General features: G+C 36.8%; 1 protein-coding gene across 3 annotated transcripts in view; it reads left to right on the top strand.

Moving 5' to 3' along the window:
- Positions 1-18,573, top strand: part of LOC138165478 (BTB/POZ domain-containing protein 8-like) — a 120,716-nt gene extending 102,143 nt beyond the window's left edge. For all 3 annotated transcript variants that reach the window (XM_069093842.1, XM_069093843.1, XM_069093844.1), the window contains 6 exons: positions 1,629-1,690; positions 10,919-11,630; positions 12,016-12,100; positions 12,708-12,841; positions 13,977-16,358; positions 17,676-18,573. In XM_069093842.1, coding sequence (XP_068949943.1) covers positions 1,629-1,690; positions 10,919-11,630; positions 12,016-12,100; positions 12,708-12,841; positions 13,977-16,358; positions 17,676-18,139 — 3,839 coding nt within the window. In that variant the 3' untranslated portion in view covers positions 18,140-18,573. The remainder of the gene's footprint in view (positions 1-1,628; positions 1,691-10,918; positions 11,631-12,015; positions 12,101-12,707; positions 12,842-13,976; positions 16,359-17,675) is intronic.
- The last annotated feature ends 3,484 nt before the right edge of the window (positions 18,574-22,057 follow it).

The raw sequence follows: 22,057 nt of genomic DNA, 5'->3' as shown, positions 1-22,057 counted from the left end.
AAGTACATGTTGGGTAAATGATCTAATCCATCTACCTTTTATTACTATGATGTGGGGGTATAAATACAATCTGATGGATGTGTAGTTTAAAATGTTCTGTCATTTCTTTTTTGCATTTAAAAATTTGGGAGAGTTTTTTCATGGTGTGCTTTTCTTTTTGAATTTATGTAGCACCTGTATTTGTCCATTAAAAATTCTATAGATTTTTTTTAAAAACCCTAGATCAGTCAGTGGTATAGGTGTCATTCAAAACTCTCTCCTGATTGGTAGCAAAGTTTTTGGGGGTGTTTGTTGTTTTGTTCTTTTAGAAAATTTCATGTCCCCAAGTTGAGATTTTTATAATGTTTTGCATTTTAATTATTTTAAAGCTATAGGAAAATCATTCAAAACTTTGAATGTCTAATTAGTAATAAAGATGGTTAATACATGAATCTTCCTATTTCCAAATACTAATTTATGAAAATATTAGTATTATAAAATGACCTGTCTTCAGTTTCATATCTGTTAAAATTTATAAGACCTTAGTAAGCTATGCAGAAATACTGCATTGGGTACCCCACCCCACAGCCCCCAGAAAGGGAAGAGGTTGGATAATCTTATGCATGCACTTCTCATAATCTCATTGAAGTATACTAATCTTTGGGAGTGATTTGTGTTAATATCTTTATGGGTATAAATGTAGAGTCATTTGCTCACCAAGGATCAATCCCTGCAATGCCCATTTTCAGGGTTCTGCTTTGTCCTATAGCATAGTTTCTGTGTAATGGAAGAGATTGCTATGTAGCTTCCTCTGTAAATTTAGCATACTTTTGTTGAATGTTTTAGTATAAGTCATATAATTTATGGAAACTATCTTTACATTATCTGAATAGATTTAAAAAAAATATCCAAAGGAATAGACTTCAGCCATATGATATTGATAATCTCGTCCAGTTATTTCTGTTTTCATCATGCCATTAGAATTTTTATTTGAAGAAATAAGTGCATGCTAGCCCCAAATATGATGTGTATGAATGTTTTGTTTATGGTAATACAAATGTTTGTTTAGATATCTTAACCTGTGTCATTAAATTGTGTACAGTTTTAAGAAATATATGTTGGGTTTACAGAGCTTTGCATTTTCTTGTCAAAGTTCCAACACTACTTTCCTCCAGCCTGCCCTAAATTCAGCATATATTTATAATTAATATGTCTTAACAAATTATTTTTAAATGAAGTTATTATAGATGCTTTTTAAAAAGATATATGCATTGTTACAAGCTGTCGAGTCTTTGAAATTAGAAAATTAATTGAAATTAATTATCTTAATTTTAAAATTTTAAGAATTTACTTTTGGTTTATAAATCTTTTGTATATGAGAATCAACTTTTCATCTCACTTAAGGACACATTCAAAGGTGATGTGAGCATAATGTTGCCATTAACTTAAAGGAATACTATGGGAACCAGAGCAAGACCATGCAGATTTTATTTTGAAGTTTGCAGGGAATTTTGAAGTGTGCTGTAATTGTTTTCAAGAACCCAAAATTATCTCCACCCAAACATGTCCTTCCTACCTGCTGCCTTCCTGCTTTCCTTTTATGAAAACAAATTTATTCCTAAAGAATTAAACTACTGTTTCTCTTGCAGCTGCATTTGATAAGGGTGATGATCGAAGACTTGGCAAAAAACCGATATTCAGTAGTTCTCAGGTAAATCTCTTCATCTTCATATGTCTAATAGAAAAAAATTCTCAACAATAATTTCAGATTTGGTTAAATATTGAAATAATGTATGTGTCAATTCTGTTCCTTCATTGTTAATGATTCTTTTTCACCGGATTTTTTTTGGCATTTTAAGTTGACATTTTACGTAGGAGGTTCCAAAAACCTTAGTGCAGTCCTTAAGTTTTAATAGCATATTTAGAAAGAATATGCTATTTTGTAGTACTTACTATCTCGTTGGCACGGGTGGTGGATGGTATGATACCTCTTCCATTTCCTTGAAAGCCCTATTGGCAACTAAGCATGTTGGAGGTGTACCAATAATTCAAATATTTGAATTGTAGATCTAATTCAGTCTTAAAATTTCCTAATTAACCTACTTCTTAAAGATACATCTTTCATTTGTTCCTCTTTTCCCTATGCTAAAGTATTTGAATTCCCATGCCCAAATGAAAATACATCCCAGAGTCCTGACAGAACTGGCAGATGTAAATGCCAAACCACTCTCACTGGTACCAGTAGAGGCCAGACCCAGTTGAGAGGCTGCAGGACTGTCAGTCCTGCCTCCCATCCCAGACTGCTTAGTATATCATCTTTATTTCATATTCATTTATCTCTATGCATGTCATTTCCCCTAGAATACAAACTAGATGGCAGGGATAGCTTCATTATTGTCTCTGTATGCCCAGATTTATACATAGTTGGTGCTTAATATATGCTCATTGAACGTATGAACACTGTATTTTTAAGCTAAATGGGCTAATAGTATTGCATCATCATAATGTAATTGTCATTTGTGTGAAATTCCATATGAATTGGATATATTTTGGATCTTGCTCAAGAATATTTCAGATTACATTGTAACAAAGGTTCACCTATAACATGGGGCTGGGCTCTGAAATTATTTGTAGTAAGATTTCACTGTGAAGTGCTTTGATTTTCTGAGCCAGCAGGCTACCCAGAAGCATAAGTTCATGGTCCAGTGAGAGCCCACCAAATCCATTGCCATGCAGTTTTCAATGTGACAGTGTTTTGGAACAGCTCGAAAGGTGTAACTGTACTATATCTAGGAGTGGGGAACCTGCGGCCTTGAGGTCACCCTCAAGGTCCTCAAGTGTAGCCCTTTGACTGACTCCATACTTCACAGAACAAATCCGATTAGTGAAAGGACTGCCCTTGAGGGCCACAGGTTCCGCACCACTGGATTTCAGTGATTAACTTTATGTATTTTAAAATAAGATTTGATCAGACAACCAAGATGATGGGTCATATATACTTGTATAAAGATGTTGGGGCGGTTTTGTCATTTCCTTCTCCAGTGGATTAAAGCAAACAGAGGTTAAGTAACTTGCCCAGTGTTGCACAGCTAATAAGTGTCTGAATGCAGATTTGAACTCAGGCCTTTTTGATTCCATACCTGAGTCTGGCTCTATCCATTGAGTCACCTACCTTTTTCCGTCACTTAAGAGTAGAAAGCAACAAATGCAGAGAGGCAAGCAACAAAGACTGATGTTCATAGATTACATTTTGTCCTTGGCTTGGATGGGGAGATTAGAATTGGAGTTCTCTCCTTCCCTCTTCTCCCTCCATCCTTTCTTTCCTTCCTTTCATCCTTCCCTTGTCTCTCTCTCTCTCTCTCTCTCTCTCTCTCTCTCTCTCTCTCTCTCTCTCTCTCTCTCTCTCTCGCTCTTCTCTCTCTTTTTCCTCCCTCTTCCTCTTATACTCTCCCATTCTCTCCTCTTTCCCTTCTTTCTCTCTTCCTCATTCGCCTTTCTTCATTTTATGAATGAGGAAACTGAGGCAGAGAAAGGTTAAGTGACTTGTTCAGTCACTCAGACAAACGTCCTGGGTTTTTATGCCTCCACATGTCGTGTTCTGTGCAGTACAGACTGGCAAAGCCTTCGGGATGCAAAGATGCACTCCAGTATGAGGCATCAGAGGACTTTAGTGAATGACACTCTAGTTATGATTCTGTATTTAAAAATGACAGTACCATCTCTGTAGAAAACAGGAAAGAAGTGATAGGAGCACAGAAGCATATAAAATATTATTGCTCCTTTTTTATCTTTTTAATGTGTGTACTTTTATTTAAACTGCTCTTTAAGTCAGTGTACAGATAAAGTTCCTCCCATCCTCCAAGTACTGGCACCAATTTCATAAAACTCACAGGGAAACTATAAAGTCTTCATTCACATCTATGTTGGGGACAGAAAGGGGAATTTAGGGAGCCATTCATTATGACCCTGACAATTTAGGAAAACAAAGGAACAAGTATTAAGGCAGAAAAGACAAAAAGTTTTTTTTTTTTTTAGGATTACATAACTTATGTGTAAAGCAATTCTAGTACCTTCCCCCCTTACGGATTTTTGTTATGTATATTGCTGTTATTTTAACAAAATTTTTATATATGCATATATGCACATATGTAAATTCAGAATACTTTGGTATACATAATTTAATGTAGTTTTGTTCACTTAAATGTTTTTATTGATGGTTACTTTCATAATAAAAAAAAGTTTTAAAACACAGAAAATTGGCACAAAGCAGGGGAGGGGGTTGGGAACAACAGCCAAATACTGAATAATAAATTAATCACACAAGATGTAGAATTAGGCAAAATATTTTTGGATATAGCCAATGTGGACATTTGTTTTGCTTGACTATGCATGTTTTCTACAAAGGGCAATGTTTCTTTCCTTTTTCATTGGGAGCAGGGAAAATAGGAGAGAGAGAAATAAATGCTTATTAATAGAAAAAATTAAATTAAAAAATTAAAACTACCAACAAACCAGCTAACTGTCCCAATCCTAGCAGAAGAGAATACAACTCAGTGACCATCAAGCTCATGGAGAGGCCCACAAAAGGTTATTTGTACACTGAGAGAGTCAAACTGCTGTGGTGAAAAGAGCCTTCAACTTGGTCTAAGAAGGCCTAAATTCAGCTTCAATCCCTTTTACTTGGCAGCTGTCAGTAGGCAAGATGCTTCATCTCTGAGCCATGCTTTCGTTGTCTGAAAAAAAAAAAAAATGGCACCAGTCCTGCTTGTACTAACTACATCAGGAATGTGTAATGCAGGGATAGAGTGCTGTGGAGGGCTTTGGAAATTGTAAAGCACCAGTGCACATAGAAGAATCTTCGCTATTTCAGTGTCTCTGTAATCTGAGGTGACTTGGAGTAGTACAGAGCAAACTAGCTTTGAAGTCAAAAGACCCAGATACAGATCCCACCCAATGCTTAACTGTGTGACTTTGGGCAGGTTACTTCATCTCAGTTTTCTCACCTATAAAATAAGGAGGTTGAACGCAATGAGGGCCTTTATGGGTCTAGAGCCTATGACTGCATCATTGTGGGCTCTTCCCCAATGATACAGATCACAAAAAGGCTCTTTCATCCTATGTGACTACTGGCCGTGTCCATTCAAATATTCTCTCTGAGACTACATACAGTCAGTAATAGTAGGGATTTCAGTCTAATTCTCCTGATATTGTATGTACACTAGTGTATGTATACCAGTGCTGTACCTCAGTTATCATTCATTCCTGCCATCTCCCTTTCTAACATCTCTAACAACATCTTTCACATAGTTTCACTTTTATAGTTCTTGGTGGGTAGCGTATCACAGCCTTCCCAGGCTCACCAAGTGTCTTTTCTGTTAACCTTTGGGTGACCCGCAACTTCAAATCCTTAGAGATGTAGACTATTCCGTGACTTGCAGACACATTTGGCTAATTATAAGGGGTAGCTCTGTGATAGACTATTGCGATACTTCAAGCCCACGTTTTCTTCTTCGCTTTTTTACACACATTGCTCCTACTTCAGAGGATCACAGATTTAGCGCTAGAAGGGACCTTAAAACCTACTCACACACACACTTTACAGAGGAGCCTGAGGCACAGAGAAGTTAAGTGCCTTCCCCAGGCTCAGGCAGCTGGCAGCTTCTGGGGGGTCTGAAGCCAAGTATTCTTTACCCCAAGTTCACTGGACCAACCATGCCACACTGCCTCCAATGTCAAGCCAAACAAGTCCAGTCTTTCTTCCATGTACTTGTGACCCTTTCCAGTGATATATGGCCTACTATAGACTGTGAAAAGCCAATTTCAGTATGAACAGACATCTACTATCAAAGTATACTCTACGATAACTATTTTTGGTGCCTTTGCCAAGATGGTATAACAAACTCCAGTAAACTGGGCATCATAAACAAGTTTCTTACAGTAGAGCATTAATTCAGAGCATAATAAATGAAAACAAAAATCTGAAGTAAATAAAGTACTCTACTCTATCAACACTACTTTTTAAGTGCCAGGAATTCATAGTGAGGTACAGAACCAAATTAAGTGTTGATAATTACACTTCATTGATAAACTGGAAAATCTTCATAGGTGGCAATAATGTTGGAATGAGACAATGACAAAAATGAGCAGAAGTAGCCTGAGATAATAGAGAGAGCCACCGACTCATTTATTCTCAGGGAATCCCAACAAGCCTCACTAAATCAAGAGGGTCCCTTTTTCTTGCTAAGGCTGACCTGCCAACCCTGTGATCTTGATCCAAGCCCTTCCTGCCCGTAGCTTATCTCTTAACTGTTCCTTCTTTTTCTCTCATCTTCAATTTTTCCATAACTACTAGCATCTTTCTCTCCATCTATACACTTGCCTGCATATGTCCCATTCTTTAAAACAACCAAAACCTTTGACTTGATCTTACCATCCTCTCAAGCCATTTTCTTTTATCTCGTCTTCTTTTCATGGTTAAACTTTCAGAAAGGGTTTTCTATACTCATTGTTTTCTACTTTTTCTTGTCCTCATCACTTTTTTTTAGCTTTTTAAAAAATATATTTATTTACTTTTAGTTTACAACATTCAGTTCCACAGTCCCTTGAGTTTCAGATTTTCTCCTCCTTCTTCTCCCCCTTCCCCCCCATGGCGGCATGCAATAAAATATAGGATCTACAGATACCTTCACATTAAACATTAAGCAATGGAGTGAACAGTGAGAAAAAAGAAACAAAACACAAAAAGAGAACAAGTAGTTTGCTTCAATCTGCATTCAAACTCTCTAGTTCTTTCTCTGGATGTGGATGTCTCTTTCTATCATGAGGCTTTTGGAATTGTCTTCTAACCTTGTATTGCTGAGAGGAGCCCAGTCTATCCAAGTTAGTCGTCACACATACATTGTGTCTGTAATTGTGTACAAAGTTCTCCTGGTTCTGCTCTCCTCACTCAGCATCAGTTTAGATAAATCTCTCCAACTTATTATGAAGTTTGTCTGCTCCTCATTTCTTATAGTACAGTAGTATTCAATTATATTCATATACCACAACTTGTTCAGCCATTCCCCAATTGATGGGCATCCCCTTGATTTCCAATTCTTTGCCACCACAAAAAGAGCCGCTATAAATATTTTTGTACATACAGGTCCTTTTCCCACTTCTGTGATCTCTTTGGGATCCAGCCCTAGAAGTGGTATCGCTGGGTCAAAACTTCATCACTTCTCAATCCCTCTCAACCTAGCTACTACCCCACCATTCTACCAGAACATCACCACACAAACTACCTTCTCCAAAGTCACCAACAATTTCTTAACTGCTAATTCCAAAGGCCTTTTTTTCTCAGTCCTCGTTTTACCGGACGTCTGTTGACCATCCCCTTCACCAAATCATTCTCTCCTCCCTTTTAGGTTGGTTCTCCTACCTTTCTCTGCATTCTCTTCTGTTGGATCATCATTCATCTCTCACCCCTGAGTTTTGGTACCTGTTGAAACTTTTTCTGAGCCCTCTCCTCCCTTCCACTCTCCTCTCTTCCTCTATACTTTCTTCACTTGAACCACATACACACCCACTTATTACTCAGCAAGCAGCTAACTAAAACTATTTCTTTACCACATGGTTATGAGACCAGAAAATAGTCATAATTGTTATGATGAATAACGGTTTTTACTGTTACTCATTACTGTGAGTAATATTTCTTTTTTGGTCCAGATCTGTGATTTCATCAATATATAGGAAAATCCTGGAAACTCTGTCCCTCTTACAGATCTGAGCTAGCATCTCAGAGAGCTGTCTGGGGCACTGAGAGGTTTGGTCACTTGTCTATGGTTTTGCTGAGATGACATATCAGAAGCAAGACATAAGCCAGGTCTTCTGTCAGCTCTTCCATGCTTCCTCTAATAAGCGGTGACTAGGGTGATGGTAATCACAAAATGGTAGAGCTAGAAGAGACATTGAAGACCATCTTGTTCGACTTCATTTATCTGCACATGAAGAAAGCAAATCTCAGAGGGGACGTGCCTTGTTGCTAGTTAGTGGTGGAGCTAGGTCTCAAACCTAGCTCTGATGTACAGTGCTGCTTTTATTCTGTGTCTTTGCCTCTGTAAAACAAATGGTAGGCATCTTACCTTGTTTTGCACTAAAGTTTTTTCCTACACTCTGACATCTTCCTTTACTGAATGTATTTACCAGTGTTCACTCACTTTATATTTTTGCATTCATTTTTTTGGTCTGAGAACACTCTAAATCAGTTCTTAAGCGTGAAGGAATGTATAATTTTATATACCTAAATTGAAGATCTAAGTAAAAACTGTAGAATACCATTAAACTACACTTAGCTAAGTTTAAGGTAAACTTAACCAAGGGAGGAAAAAGTATTATGTGTTTTATTACAAATCAAAGTACATTTTAATATGTTATTTTTATATGACCTTCAGAATAACTTAGGAAAATCTACCAGCCTTACAAAATTTTAATCCACTTATCTGTTCTATGACTATGCTAAGCAGAACTGCATAAAACAAGTGAAGGTGCCCAACTGTTTCCCATTTCTGTATTTATTTTCCCCTCATTTTACATCCTTCAGAACTTACTTTTTTATTTGACCTGTGATTTAGGGAACTCTTAGAGAGAAACTCCTTCTTACTGATACAGATTAATAGCTGTTCTGCAACTTCTTCTCTCAGAAGGTTGCCTGAGGTATGAAATCAAGTATCTTGCCCAGGGCCACACCACCAGTGTTATATTTCAGAGGCACATAACTGACTCCAAGCCAATTCTCTATTTACTACACCATTTCATGCTATAGCTTATAGGAGCTCAATGTACTATTCTTCCTCTTTAGTAGTATTTGCATTATATAAGAAGACTGCCAAAAATGGATAGTTCTTAACTCAAAAGAAATGTTTCTCTTTAATGGTAGAATTCGGGCATAATTGGGGGAGAGGTTTTTAAGCAAGGACCTTCCCTTATATTACACCTGCTTAAAAATGTCTTCATGATCCATGCAAGCACCTTTGACCTTTCTTCTTTAGTTATGTACCCTACCTTAGTCTCCTGAAGTAGATAAGCATATACCTTTTTAAAAAAAATTTTTAATTAGACTTTTATTGGTCTTTTGTTTTTATATTGTCTTTATTTCCCTCTTCATACTTCCTTTCTCCCTTCTGTTATAAAATCTCTCCTTTATAACAAAGAACAAAAGAAAAAAAAGATGAAGGAAAAAATTTCAGTGAAAACAATCAGCACATTGAAAAAAAATCTAATATGCAATCTTACACACCCATAGGCCTTTGAAAAGTAAACAAGAGGGGCAGCTAGGTGACACAGTGAATAGAGGATCGTCTCTGAAGTCAGGAGGACCTGAATTCAAATCTAGCCTCAGACACTTAACACATACCAGCTGTGTGACCTTGGGCAAGTCACTTAACCCCAACTGCCCTGCCTTCCTCCCCTCAAAAAAAACAAACAAACAGAAAAGAAAAGTAGGTGAGGGAAGTATATTCTCATATCTCTTTTTTGAAGTCAGGCTTTGTCTTTATAATTTTGCAAATTTGGTTTTATTGTTTTGCAGTGTTTTTTTTTCTTTTATATTGTTGTAGTTATTACATGTTGTTTTCCTGGTTCTGCTTACTTTACTCTATATCAGTTTGTATAGATCTTTCCATGTTTCTCTATTAATCACATTCATCATTTCTTACAGCACAGTAATATTCCATTACATTCATGCCCCAGTCAGTGGAAATCTTTGTTTCAGTCAGTTGATAAACATTAAATTCCTATTGTGTGCCAGGCACTGTGTTACACACTAAACACAGAAAGGCAGAAGACATTCCCTTCTCTCAAAGAGTTCAGAGTTTAGTGGGGAGAAAGCACGTAAATAAATACATGCAGATAAGTTGTATATAGGACACACTGCAGATCATCAGAGAGAAGGCACTAGAATTAAGGGGGATGGAACAGGCTTCCTGTAGAAGGTGGTGTTTTAGCTGGGACTTGGAGGAAGCCATGAGGCGGAGAAGAGGGACGTGAGCATTTCAGTCTTGGGGCACAACCAGTGACAATGCTTAGAGCGGAGAGATGGAGTGTCTTGTTCATGTGATAGCGAGTAGACCAGTGTTACTGGGTTGAAGAGTAAATAGGAATTATAATGTTTAAGAAGACTGAGATGGTTGGGGAACAACAGGTCATGAATGGCTTTAAATACCAGAGGATTTTATATTGGAAGTACTGACCTAAGTATTTTGGTATATATGGGGCCTTTTTGTCATTGACCTTCTTGAATTATATGCCTAGTCAGTGGGATTTCTGGGTCAAGGGGTATCGACATTTTAGTCCCTTTATTTGCATAATTCTACATTGCTTTACATAATGTTTGTACCCATTCATAACTTCTCTGATAATACATTAGTACAGATCTTTCAACAAATTCTCCAACATCAGCTGTTCCCATCATTTACTATCTTTACCATTTTGCCATATATGAGTTGAAACGTCAGGATTGTTTTGATTTCTCTTATTTGTGATTTAGAACGTTCTTTTATGTAATTTTTAGTAGTTTCCAATTTTCTGAGAACTGTTCATTTATATCCTTTGACTACTTTACCTATTGTGGAATGGTGAATATGCATTTCTTAAATAATATTTTAACCTGAACTAAAAATAATGTGAAATAAACTTTTATTCATTCCTGTGATTTAGATGTCCTTAAAAAATCAGAATTCATGTTGGAAGCAGTCCATAATTATAACATGAATTTTCCTCATTTTTCTCTTCTTTGAAAGACTCAGTATTGAGTCTTTCTCAATGTATATATACTAAACTAGTGTGTGTATATATAGTATATACTAAACTAGTATATGCTAGTTTAGAACAGACAGATTGCTATATAATAAGGAACTAAAAATGGTACATGTTCTTTTATATCACTCTTTTCTCTTCTTTCCAGCAAAATAGATCCATTTCAGACTCTAGTGATATAAAAAACAGATCTTGGAGAGGAAAAGACAAGAAAGATTCCTGTAGTTACCCCTCCACGGATCAAGAGAAAATGAAATCTGATGGGCTAGGTGCTTCTGGACATGCATCAAGTACAAATAGAAATACTGTGAATAAATCTTCAAAGCATGATGATTTAAAGGGAAGAGACAGTAAAAAAGCAGTGTCTAAGATTACAAAAGATATTAAAACTGGGGAAAAGGTTCCTTCTGGAAAGCCTAGAGCTATTATAAAGCCCAAAATAGAAAATAATGATAACACTAAGACTGATATGTTTGCTCGACAAGATACTGAGCGCTCTTCCTCCTCAAGTGGCCAGAAAAATTCAGTAAGTGGAAAAGGAGTAAAAACCCAGGAAGGAAAAGGGGCAGGAGCTCGGCCAAAAACCCTCACTGGAAACTCCAACACATCAGCTAAAGCAAAGCCTCTGAAGAAAACCACTGGGAAGGATGCTTCCAGCTCAGGCCCTGTAGGCACTCTCAGCAAGTCTTCCAGTTCAAGTGTGGAATTACAAAGTCCCAGCAACTGCCCAGATGAACCAAAGGAGCGTGCATCTATAAAGGAAGAGAAGCCTTCTGACAGTAAGCCATCTCCTTGTAATTCTCCTCAAGGAAGCCAAGCAACGAGAGGCCACTTAGAGACTTCCAAAGGTTCTGGTGCAGGTAGGTAAAGGCTTCCTTCATTGTTTAATAGTTTCTGTTGAAATTTCTAGAAAAAGTGAACCTGAATGATCTTTATTTGGTTTTAAGAGCTATGGGGAAAAAATCCATTAAGCTAAGAGTCTCAAGATGTGGGATCTAATCCAGACTAATTAGCAGTCTGATTTTGGGCACTTCCCCTCATCTGTCTAAAACTCTTGTTACGTCATCTGTAAAACTGAGCGGGTTAAACAAGATCGGGTTGAACTTGAAGGTCTTTCAGCTCTAAATCTATGTCCTGTGATCCTAAATTTTGTTTAGAATTATGGCCAGTTAATTTGGCCAATATATAATTGCTATACACTTAACACATTTTATCTTATAACTCACTTTGCTTAATTTATTACAGTGAAATCCCGGCCTGTTTTAAGAAATACTGAAGGAGCTTCCAATAAAAAAAAGATTAATGAACATGAGACTCACATAAGTAATAGGTAGGTCTGCATTCACACTTAATATAAGGATGTTAGTTTTAAATTCTCCTCTAAAAGCTAATCATAATCTGACTACTGTGTATATCAGGGATTCTTTATCTTTTTTGAGTTCTGGACCTTTCACATAATGCACATACCCCCAACAATCTGGTGAAACCTATGAATCTCGAACTCCTTCTGGAAATAATGTTTTCCATTCATAAAGAAAAATATAAAATTGCAAAAGAAACAAATTATTTTGGAACACAGTTATCAAATTTTTTTAAAAAACAAGTTTACAAACCCCAGGTTAAGAACCCTGGTTTAGATATTGTCAAAAATTTGCATTTTTGTAGAAAGATAATATTTAGAAGAAATGGCAATTCGGTGGGGAAAAGTTATATTTAAGTTGGTGGTACTTATAAATGATTGCTTTATCTTCATTCTAAAACTGACAGTATATGAAACTGGATTTTTTTATCTGCCTTTCTGAAAGGAAGTAAACTATAGGTTGAATGATTTATAATTTATTGATAAAAATATATTTTATGCATATATATATATATTTTGGAGGTCATATTTTGGCTTTCGAATCTAATACATGTTTTCTTTTTTTTTTTCTTATTAGTACAACCAAGAAGGTTATTGGCAAGGGGTCTAGCGATCATATCTCCCAAGCAGTTTTGAAGAAGAGAGGACATAGTAGTTCTGCAGGCCTACAACGAGCAAAGAGTGCCCCATCTAGTCTTACCAAAACCCAAGGTAAAGAAAAAAGGCTCTGAAAATGAGCTGTTTTATTACTCTCCCTGCTCAACTCTAATTTGGAACTTGAGTGTAGTAGGCAGCCAAAGTACCATAGAAAACTTTCTAATTTGCTTTTCTCCATTGAATTAACACACTCTTTCTTATTTACCCTCTAGACTCCAAGTATATAAGGGCATTTATACTTTATGCTTCTTAGCACAGTGTTTGCATTTAGATAAGGGACAGGGAGATGGTTGAGTTTCTCTTTTTTCTTCTTTTTTTTTTGGTCTTATTTTTTATAAATTAGATGAAATAATCATTAAAAATCTCCAACTTACTCTCTATTTCAGGTCCTTGTTTTCAGCCCATGTTTGTTTGCGAAAGCTTCATTGATACTTATAAGCATTTCAGCAAAATCAATGCTTAAATTAATGATATAACTAAGAAATCTGTATTGTATAAGAGAGAATTTGTCTTGAATCTGCAGTGTGTGCCAGTTTACAATTCTCTGTTTTAGAAAAGTGACTAAGAATCAAATGCAGCATCTTAATTTCTAAAGAATTATTCTTTTAGGATTAGACATTTATGTAGATGAGAGCAACTTATAAAGTCCAAAGTATAGGAATTTGAATTAAATTATAATGGAGATGGAGATTGTCATTTGGGTCCCAATAATAGCTTAAAATTAAATTAGACATTTAAAATGCTAAACTACCTCTTTGAAGAACTTGAATATCCAAATTAAAATTTGTTGAAATTAAGGGAAAAGGGGATTTAACTTTCATTTTTAATGGGTTCCCAAAATTTAATTTATCCCACCTTCATCATTTTCCATTAATATTTCAGCATACATTGTCTTAATGTATTAATGAACCTGATGAGAGCTACTTTGAAATTGGGAATTAGCTTCCAAGAGCAAAGTAGTTGATATTTTTTCAACAGGTGAATAAAATGAAGTGAGTTTGTATTCCACAAGTTATTGATGGAAAAGGAAAAAAATGATTTTTTAGGAGATTAAAACCCTGTTTTCTCCTATTTAGGAGTAGTTCTGCCTTTATTCAGTCTAGTTACTTGTGTGAAGTAATTTAAGACTAAATGTATTTTATTCTTTGTTTGAAAGATGTATTGTATTTTTAAACTTTTTCTTTGCTAGGATCCCAAGGAGATTCACCAAGTTCATTAAAATCTACAGCCTCTCTAAAACATTCTGAAGAAAATGTGACACAGTTAAATCATTCTACACCAACAGTTAAGAAAAAAGCCACAAAGCAAGGACATGCATCTTTGGCAAAAGCCAATGTAAAAACGATGACCAAAATTCAGGTGCCCTCCAAGAAAGGTGAAACTGTCAACAATAAAGACCAGAAACAGAAAACCATTTCTGGGCAATCTACAGTAAAGTGTCAGTCTTCTTCCCAAAGGCCTTCAAGAAGTGAATCACCTGTGACTCCAAAGAACACACATCATGATGGATCAAAAAATTGGGGCCAGAAAACTGAACCTGTTGGGTTCCAAGCAAATGATAATAACAAAACCAAACAAAAGCAACGAAGACAACCAATTAATCCTGTGTTGGAGACCAACGGTGTAGACGTGTGTCCATCATCAAGTCTACCCGATCCACAAAAGCCATTAAATTATGAAGAAAATGATAAATCTGCACTAGAATCTGAATTGTCACTCCCTCCTATGAGCATTCAGATTGTTCCTAAATTTAATGAAACAGTAAAAAATGAAGTAAAATCCAAACAGATTCCTAAGGATAAACATGATACAAAATATCCTGGTGATGGAGAAATAAATAACTATGATGTACCAAGGCACAGTACTGATGGGAGTGGTGATGCAGAGTCAGCATTTTATAGCAGCACTAATCTACAATCCATGACTTCAAGTCCAAATCCAACCCAGCAGTATGAAATGATTGGTAACTTGGTGGATAAGAACCATTTAGACTCAGCAGATGGAAAGCACTTGTTGTCAGAGAGGGATAACTGTCCAGGACAAAAGGACACAAATACATCAGATGTTACAAGTGGGAAAGATACTTCAGCTAGGCTTTCTGAAAGGATAAATGCTCATTTTGATCCTGTACAAAATAAAAGAAAATCTGCTATTTTTGAGGAAGAGCTGACCACTACTAGTGAATTGCCTGATGAATATTTTGTGAAACAAGATGAGCATGTTACAAACAAATCAGATGTCTCTGACAAATGTTCATTGAATCAGTCACCAGAAAGAAACTCTCCTAGAGATGTGAACCCAACAGAAACACCAGAGAGTCATGAAAATCCGGAAACTCCTTTTGCGGGTCATTGGAATTTAAGTACAGGTATTATGCACCAGAGGGAGAGTCCTGAATCTGACACTGGTAGTGCAGCCACCTCATCTGATGACATAAAGCCTAGATCAGAAGATTATGATGCCGGAGGGTCTCAGGATGATGATGGGTCAAATGAAAGAGGGATTTCTAAATGTAGCACTACGTTATGTCATGATTTTCTTGGGAGAAGTAGCAGTGATACCAGCACTCCTGAGGAATTAAAAATATATGATAGTAGTTTAAGGATAGAAGTAAAAGTGAAAAAGCATAGTAATTCCGATATTTTCCAAGTTAATTCAACAAGTGATGATGAAATTCCTAGGAAAAGGCCTGAAAGTTTGTCTCGTCAAGGAGTGGCAGTTGACCTTCCTCAGGAGAAAGAACATCTTCCACGAGGAGGTGTTTCATTTACTCAGGAAACAGACCAGGTTTCTTCCTCAGCAGATGAAACAGAAGATGAAAGATCTGAAGCTGAAAATGTTGCAGAAAAATTTCCTTTATCTGACCCAGCTCCTCAGCAGTTCCAAGGAATTGTCAATTTGGCTTTTGAAGATGCAGCTGACAATGAAAGCCGAGAGTTTCCTGCAACCAAAAATTTTAAAAGGTCAGTTTTACTTTCCGTGGATGAATGTGAGGAATTGGGATCTGATGATGGGGAAGTTCATACCCCACTTCACCACTCTACCAATTCTCTGACTCCTGAAGTTTTTGATAGTCTTTCTCATGAACATCATGGAAAAACTTCATATTCCAGATACTCGTTAGAAATTGAAGATAGTTTTTTAGAGTGCAAACAACATGGAAAAAGTGACAAATTAGAAAAAAATGGGAGCCCTCTCTTGGATCCTAATGGATTTGAATCTGCAGCAAGAGATAAACAGGGTACTTCAGCTACAGGGAAAAATCATGCAGTGGATGTGCTGAGCAAAGCAGATGAGCCTTGTGTCCCAGAAGACAAAAATGTCAGTGCTAGGAGTGAAGAGGACAGTGAAGTACAGCAGTGCATCAGACTTTACGATGGTGAAATAAAATCTCAAGAAAGACCCTGTCATTTGGCACTTCATCAAAAAGGACCCGATTCAGACACACCAAAGACCAACAACTCTGCCTGGTCTGTGGACTCCCGTCGGAGCCAAGTTCTGACTCAGGAAGGTCAAGTGAGAGAAATCTGCCATGCATCTACTGAAAATGCTAATGCTGCTCTCACTGCAGGTAATGTACAGAAATAGAAACACTAAATCCTTCAGAAAACTTAAATTAACGGTCAGATTTTAAAGTTGTCTGGCATTGAGGCCTCCATTTTAGCAAGGTAGAATAATTGCTTGCCAACTAACTCAAATTTAAATGAAACTTAAAGTTCTTTTAAATCTGAACCAGCTAGTTTGTTTCTTTACTGCTTCTCTGGAATATTAATGAAAAATAATTTACTCTTTAGTAAAATTTTTTGATAGTTATTAGAGCCATTCTATTAAGAGATTTTATGCGAAGGAATAAGAGCTCAATTTCCTGTAATATATTTATTTTCTGTCTAATTTAACAGGCATTATTGACTATCAGTAGAAATTTTGGTATACATGAAGTGTGCTTATTGAACTATGCCAATGTATATCTAAGAGGGATGTGCAATAACTATAGTAACAATGTACCAAGAGCATTGACCTATTTTAACAACTATATTCATTATTGTAGCAATTTATATAAATTTTACAGAGATTAAGACTAGGATCACTATGATTCTATTCTAAAATTTTCCAATAAAAAATAAATTTCCTAAAAGAGATTATATTTAGAAGCAATGATCACATATGAAAGAGCTTTGTCTTGTTTCATATGGTTGGATAAGTTCTTGTCTAGTTGGTTTTTTTGCCTTTGTCTTCATTATTATAGTAATTCAAATTAGTGACCCATGTTTAAAATATGCAATAGCTACCTACTAGCTCTTGTATATTCAGAACTAACGAAATGCTAACCAGCACATTCAGCAAAACCATAACAAGTGATCAGGTGATCTCCAGGTTGGACTTTTTTGTTTGTTTGTTTGTCCTTGCCTGCAGCTTCTCTTGCATGTGCAATAGATGAATAAGCCTTGGGATGGAATGCTTTTGTTTCTTCTCTTTGAAACTGATTTACCTTAAAAGTCATCATTAAATTACCATGTCTTTTTTTCTCTTTACGTTGTTATTGTAGAGAATTAGATGCCCGTGTGCATTCTGTGTTTGTGTTTGTATGATTTATGTTATTTTCTGTATCAGAAGTTTTCTAATTACAGTATGGAGATTTATTGTGAATTGCCAGTGGTGATTATGCTGCTTAAACTTCACATATAAACAACATCCTTTGTTTTTGTTTTTGTTTTTACGTAAAAAACAAATTCTTCAAATTTTTGTCAATTTTGTATAAACTTTTTTTTTGTTCTATTACTTTGTTGGATTGTCACTGTTACATTGAGTTAATATTGATCTACAAAACCCTGAGGGGGCAGCCAACATGTGCACCTTTTACATTGTGTAGTCTTATGAATTATTTCAGGAGACATAGATGATTGTGACACATTGGCACAAACCTGCATGTATGAACATCGGCCTTCAAAAACCCTTTCTCCAATCTATGAGATGGATGTTGTAGAAGCTTTTGAGCAGAAAATGGATTCAGAAACAGACATGGGTTATGAAGATGACCAACACTTTGCAGAGCAAGATTGGACTCTTCTAAAGCAGTTGCTGTCTGAGCAGGATTCAAACCTCAATATAAAAAACTCTGTTCCTGAAGACCTAAATTTAGCACAGTATCTGATCAATCAGACATTGCTTCTAGCACGAGACAGTTCAAAGCCTCAGGGTAAAGCACATGTGGACACTTTGAGCAGATGGAGTGAGATCACATCTCCACTTGATGATTCTTCAGCAAGCTTCACTATGACAAGTTTTTCTTCTGAAGATTGTTCTTCTCCCCAAGGAGAATGGACAATTCTTGAACTAGAAACTCAGCACTAAAGAGGTTAAAAATTTTGGAAAATTTTGAACTTCTTTACCCCTTATTTTTTATGCTTATATCCATATGATAACTGCATTAGCCAAAGGCAGACAACCCTGGGTATGGAGAGCTTTCTAGGCTTTTCAGTTTACCTAGGTAAATGTAATTCCTTTGTCAATGAGATATAGTCACAGGGGCGGGGCGGGAAAATTTCAAAGCTTCAACAAGCGGTTTTTCTAAATATCTTGAGCATGTTGCTATGGTTCTTTGAGAAATTAGGAGACTTGTAAGAAAATTTTTGTTTCATTTTTCCTTTCCCAGCTGGTCATTGGTTCACTTATCCTTTAATACTCAAGATGTGAATGCACAATAGCAGAGCACTCCCATTTCTTTTTGCTCTGCATATGGTAACATGGTCATTTTCAACAATAAAAGATTCACTGTGCTTGTGTCAGTTCATCTGCACTTCATCTATGCTTATAACACTCAAACTGTGAAAAGCTAAGTGCCAGATTAGGGTGGCATTGAGAGTAAGTCAATGCTGAACATCAGGAAGCCCTACCCTAGCTTTCCTAAAAAGTGATATTGGAAAAATAATGATGTTAACTCACCTAAGACCACTAACACTTTCTGTTAGATGAGAGAAGTGGCAAATAATGTAAATCAAGGTTGGGGGGAGGGAAGCAGATATTTAAAATTCCCCTGCCTCACTTCTCCTACTTATGAAAAATGAGAAATTCCATCTTCCGTATCTGAACAAATGTTCAATTCCTTTTTTGTTTACTTCATGAGAGAAATCTCTTGGAACAATATATTCGGGATGGATGTCAACCCCAGGGTAAGTAATGAGAGATTTCTGGGGGTTCTTTGGGGTGGTTTCCATTCCAAAAGTTTTTCTTTTCTTGGTGATTGTTTTCTTTGTATGGCTCTAGTTCCTAGTTCCTTTTTTCTGCATTTGATTACCATTCCCTCTATAATTAGGGTTGAAGATGAAACTTTATTCTGTATTCTACCCCTGAATAAGTATTTACACAGTTAGCTGTGACTCACCCTTAGATTGACACAAAATATACCTAAACGCATTAGATTGGTTCTAATAGCCTACCCCTCAATTTAGCAACCTCAAACCTAACCACTGTGGAAGAGTTCACATCTTATGTGTCCTCATTGCTTGAAATGGCTTTACCTTCAAGATTTGAGCTCTGAAAGTTTGTGAAGTTAGTTGTCATATAGCAAACTGAGCCCTTCCTGAGACACAGCAATACTTTTATACATCTCTGACTGCCTGTCTCCGTCTCTTCAGTGCCTGTTCTGAGACTCTTTTTCTCTTTAAGGTCCCAGCCCCATCCCTCACTTTCTGTCAGCAGATGATCTTCCTACTTTTCCATCTCTCCCATTGTCTGTGCTTTCATCCCCTCCCCTTTGTCCCTTCCAAGGCAAACCCCTGCAGTTGTACCCTCAACCCCATCCCGTCCACTTCCTGAACATTCTTGCACTGATCACGCCAACACACTCATCTTCAGTTTCTCCTACTGTATTTACTCCTTTCCCTCGACCTAGAACTGTGCTCAGTTCTTTCCTTTACTAAGATGTTTATCTTGACCTTGCCATCCATCCCTTCTATTATATCTTTGTTCCCTGTCACTGTCTAATCCAATAGCCATTTCTCAGTTACTGTCTTCCTCAGTTTTTGGACAGTATTTGACACTGTTAACCAATACGCCTCATTCTTGATAACTTTCTCTCTTCTTTTAGCTTCTGTAACACTCCTCTCTCCTGATTCTCCTTTTAATTCTCTAACTTCTCAGTGTTCTTCCCAGATTCATTTTTCTTGTCCTATCCTCTGGGTGTGGTTGCCTCCTAAGGCTCTTATCTTCGGCCCTCTTCTCTCTCTACGCTATTTTCTTTGGGGATCTCATCCGCTCCCAAAGTTTCAGTCATCTCCTCTATGTAGATAACTCAGCAGGGGTATCCGGCTCCGACCTGTCTCCTGAGCTCAGGTCTCACACTTCCCATGCCTCCTGGGTTATCTTCCCTACATGTTTTGTCACCTCAGACCAACCTAACTAAAACAACTCATGATCTTGTTCTTTCTGTTTCAGCTGCTTCCAAGTTTATTTCTGTTTCTGAGATTATAGACCTGACTAGAAGGGAGCTCAGCAGTCATCTAGTTTTAAGAGTACCACCATCTTTCTAGACACCCAGGATTAAGTTTGGGCTCCCCTCTAACTTGTTCCCTGCCTCAAGTGAGTCTTCTTGACTTCAACTTCTCTCGCTTCTGCATCTTTCCTCCATTCACAGTAAGAGGCCCTAATTACTCTTCACCTAAGTCTACTGAAATTGCTTCATAAATGGTCTCCTTGCTTCCAGGCTATCCCCTCTACAAACTATCCTTTCACATAGGACATAGATTATAATGCACAGGTCCAGCGATGGCACCTGTCCAAAAACCCGCTCCCTATTGCCCATCATGGAATAAAAGACAAACTTATGTCATGGTATTTAGCCCCTCTGCAGTCTAACTCCAGTCTCTATTCTTCTGTCACAGGGTAACTCTTCACAAACCTTATATTCCAAGCAAACTAAGCTATTAGCTATTCTATGATGTTTTTGGCCTACACGTTCCAACCTTCTTGCTTTTATACAGACAAATATGTGCCTGGAACACACTTCTTCCATATCTGTGTTGAAGGCCCATTTGGGTAACACCTCTTCCATGAAGCCTTTCCTAATTCCCCCAGACAAAAGTGGTCTCTCCTTCCTCAGATTCTCTTACAGCCCTTCGCCTGACTCTGTTTTGTTTTGCTTTATATCATATTTATCTTATTCCTGTTATTAGATTGTAAATTAACTACAGAGACTGTTATTTTTCATCTTTATATTCCCAGTGTTTAGTAAATCACCTTTGCACATAGTAGGTACTTAATAATTACATATTAAATTGAATTTATATGCATATTGTGGGTGGAGGGGCAGAACATAGGAAGTATGTTCCCTGCATTTGAAAGCAAGATTTGTCTCAAAGAATCTGTAGTTGGTCAATTGCAGCTACTGCAGTAAATATAATAACCACAAATACTTTATTTTGTGTTATTAGAAAACCATGACAATTATGTTGGAATTATTTAGTGACCTAAAAACCTTTTAGATAGTTCAGTGGATCTACGGAATCTTTAGTTTTGAATACTCTTTCCATTGATACTGACCACAACATCCTTATGTGAGATATTAATACAATATGTTTCAAGAATTCCTTCATATGTGTTGCACCCAATGTACTAGAGAACTCCCAGTTCTTTTATTATTTGTGGATACTTGTGGAGCACTCAGACTTTCAGTTGTCCCTAACTTGGTGTGTGACCAGCTCACTTTCTTTTCTCATCACAGACATCCTCAATGGTTTTTATGTCATATTTTACATCTAAAATATCACTGTAATATGCAACAACCTACTTAGGCCAGCCATGATTCTTTCCATTGCCTTCTGGGTCACCTGCATTTTGAATCTTATGAGATCTTTGGGTTCCATAATTCTTGTGACACTCTAATATTACTTGGAGAACATTAATGTTAAAAAAAATCTAGGCTTTTGTGGCAAGTAGCTTTCAGTCATTGAAAGCACTACAGTCCTTAAATTTGTTGTTTTTCAGTCATGCCCAATTCTTCGTGACCCCATTTGGTGTTTTCTTGGCAAAGATAGTTTCCTTTTCTAGCTCATTTTACAGATGAGGAAACTGAGGCAAATAGGATTAAATGACTTGCCCAGGATCACACAGCAGAATGTCTGAGGCTGGACTTGAACTCAGGTCTTCCTGACTCCAGACCAGGTACTCTCTTTTTTTGCCACTTAAATGTGATCCAACCCAGTCTTCTACTTAATTTTTGTCATCTTCATTGCTCGTCTGTATCACTTGCAAATGATATAAAGACTGTTGATT

The sequence above is a fragment of the Petaurus breviceps genome, unplaced genomic scaffold (genome assembly GCF_028583685.1).
Source record: "Petaurus breviceps papuanus isolate PSGF00001 unplaced genomic scaffold, PetGlider_PUasm1.0 209, whole genome shotgun sequence".
Classification (NCBI taxonomy): Eukaryota; Metazoa; Chordata; class Mammalia; order Diprotodontia; family Petauridae; genus Petaurus; species Petaurus breviceps.
Note: the sequence above shows the minus strand (reverse complement) of the source record. Positions and strands in the feature narration are given on the sequence as shown.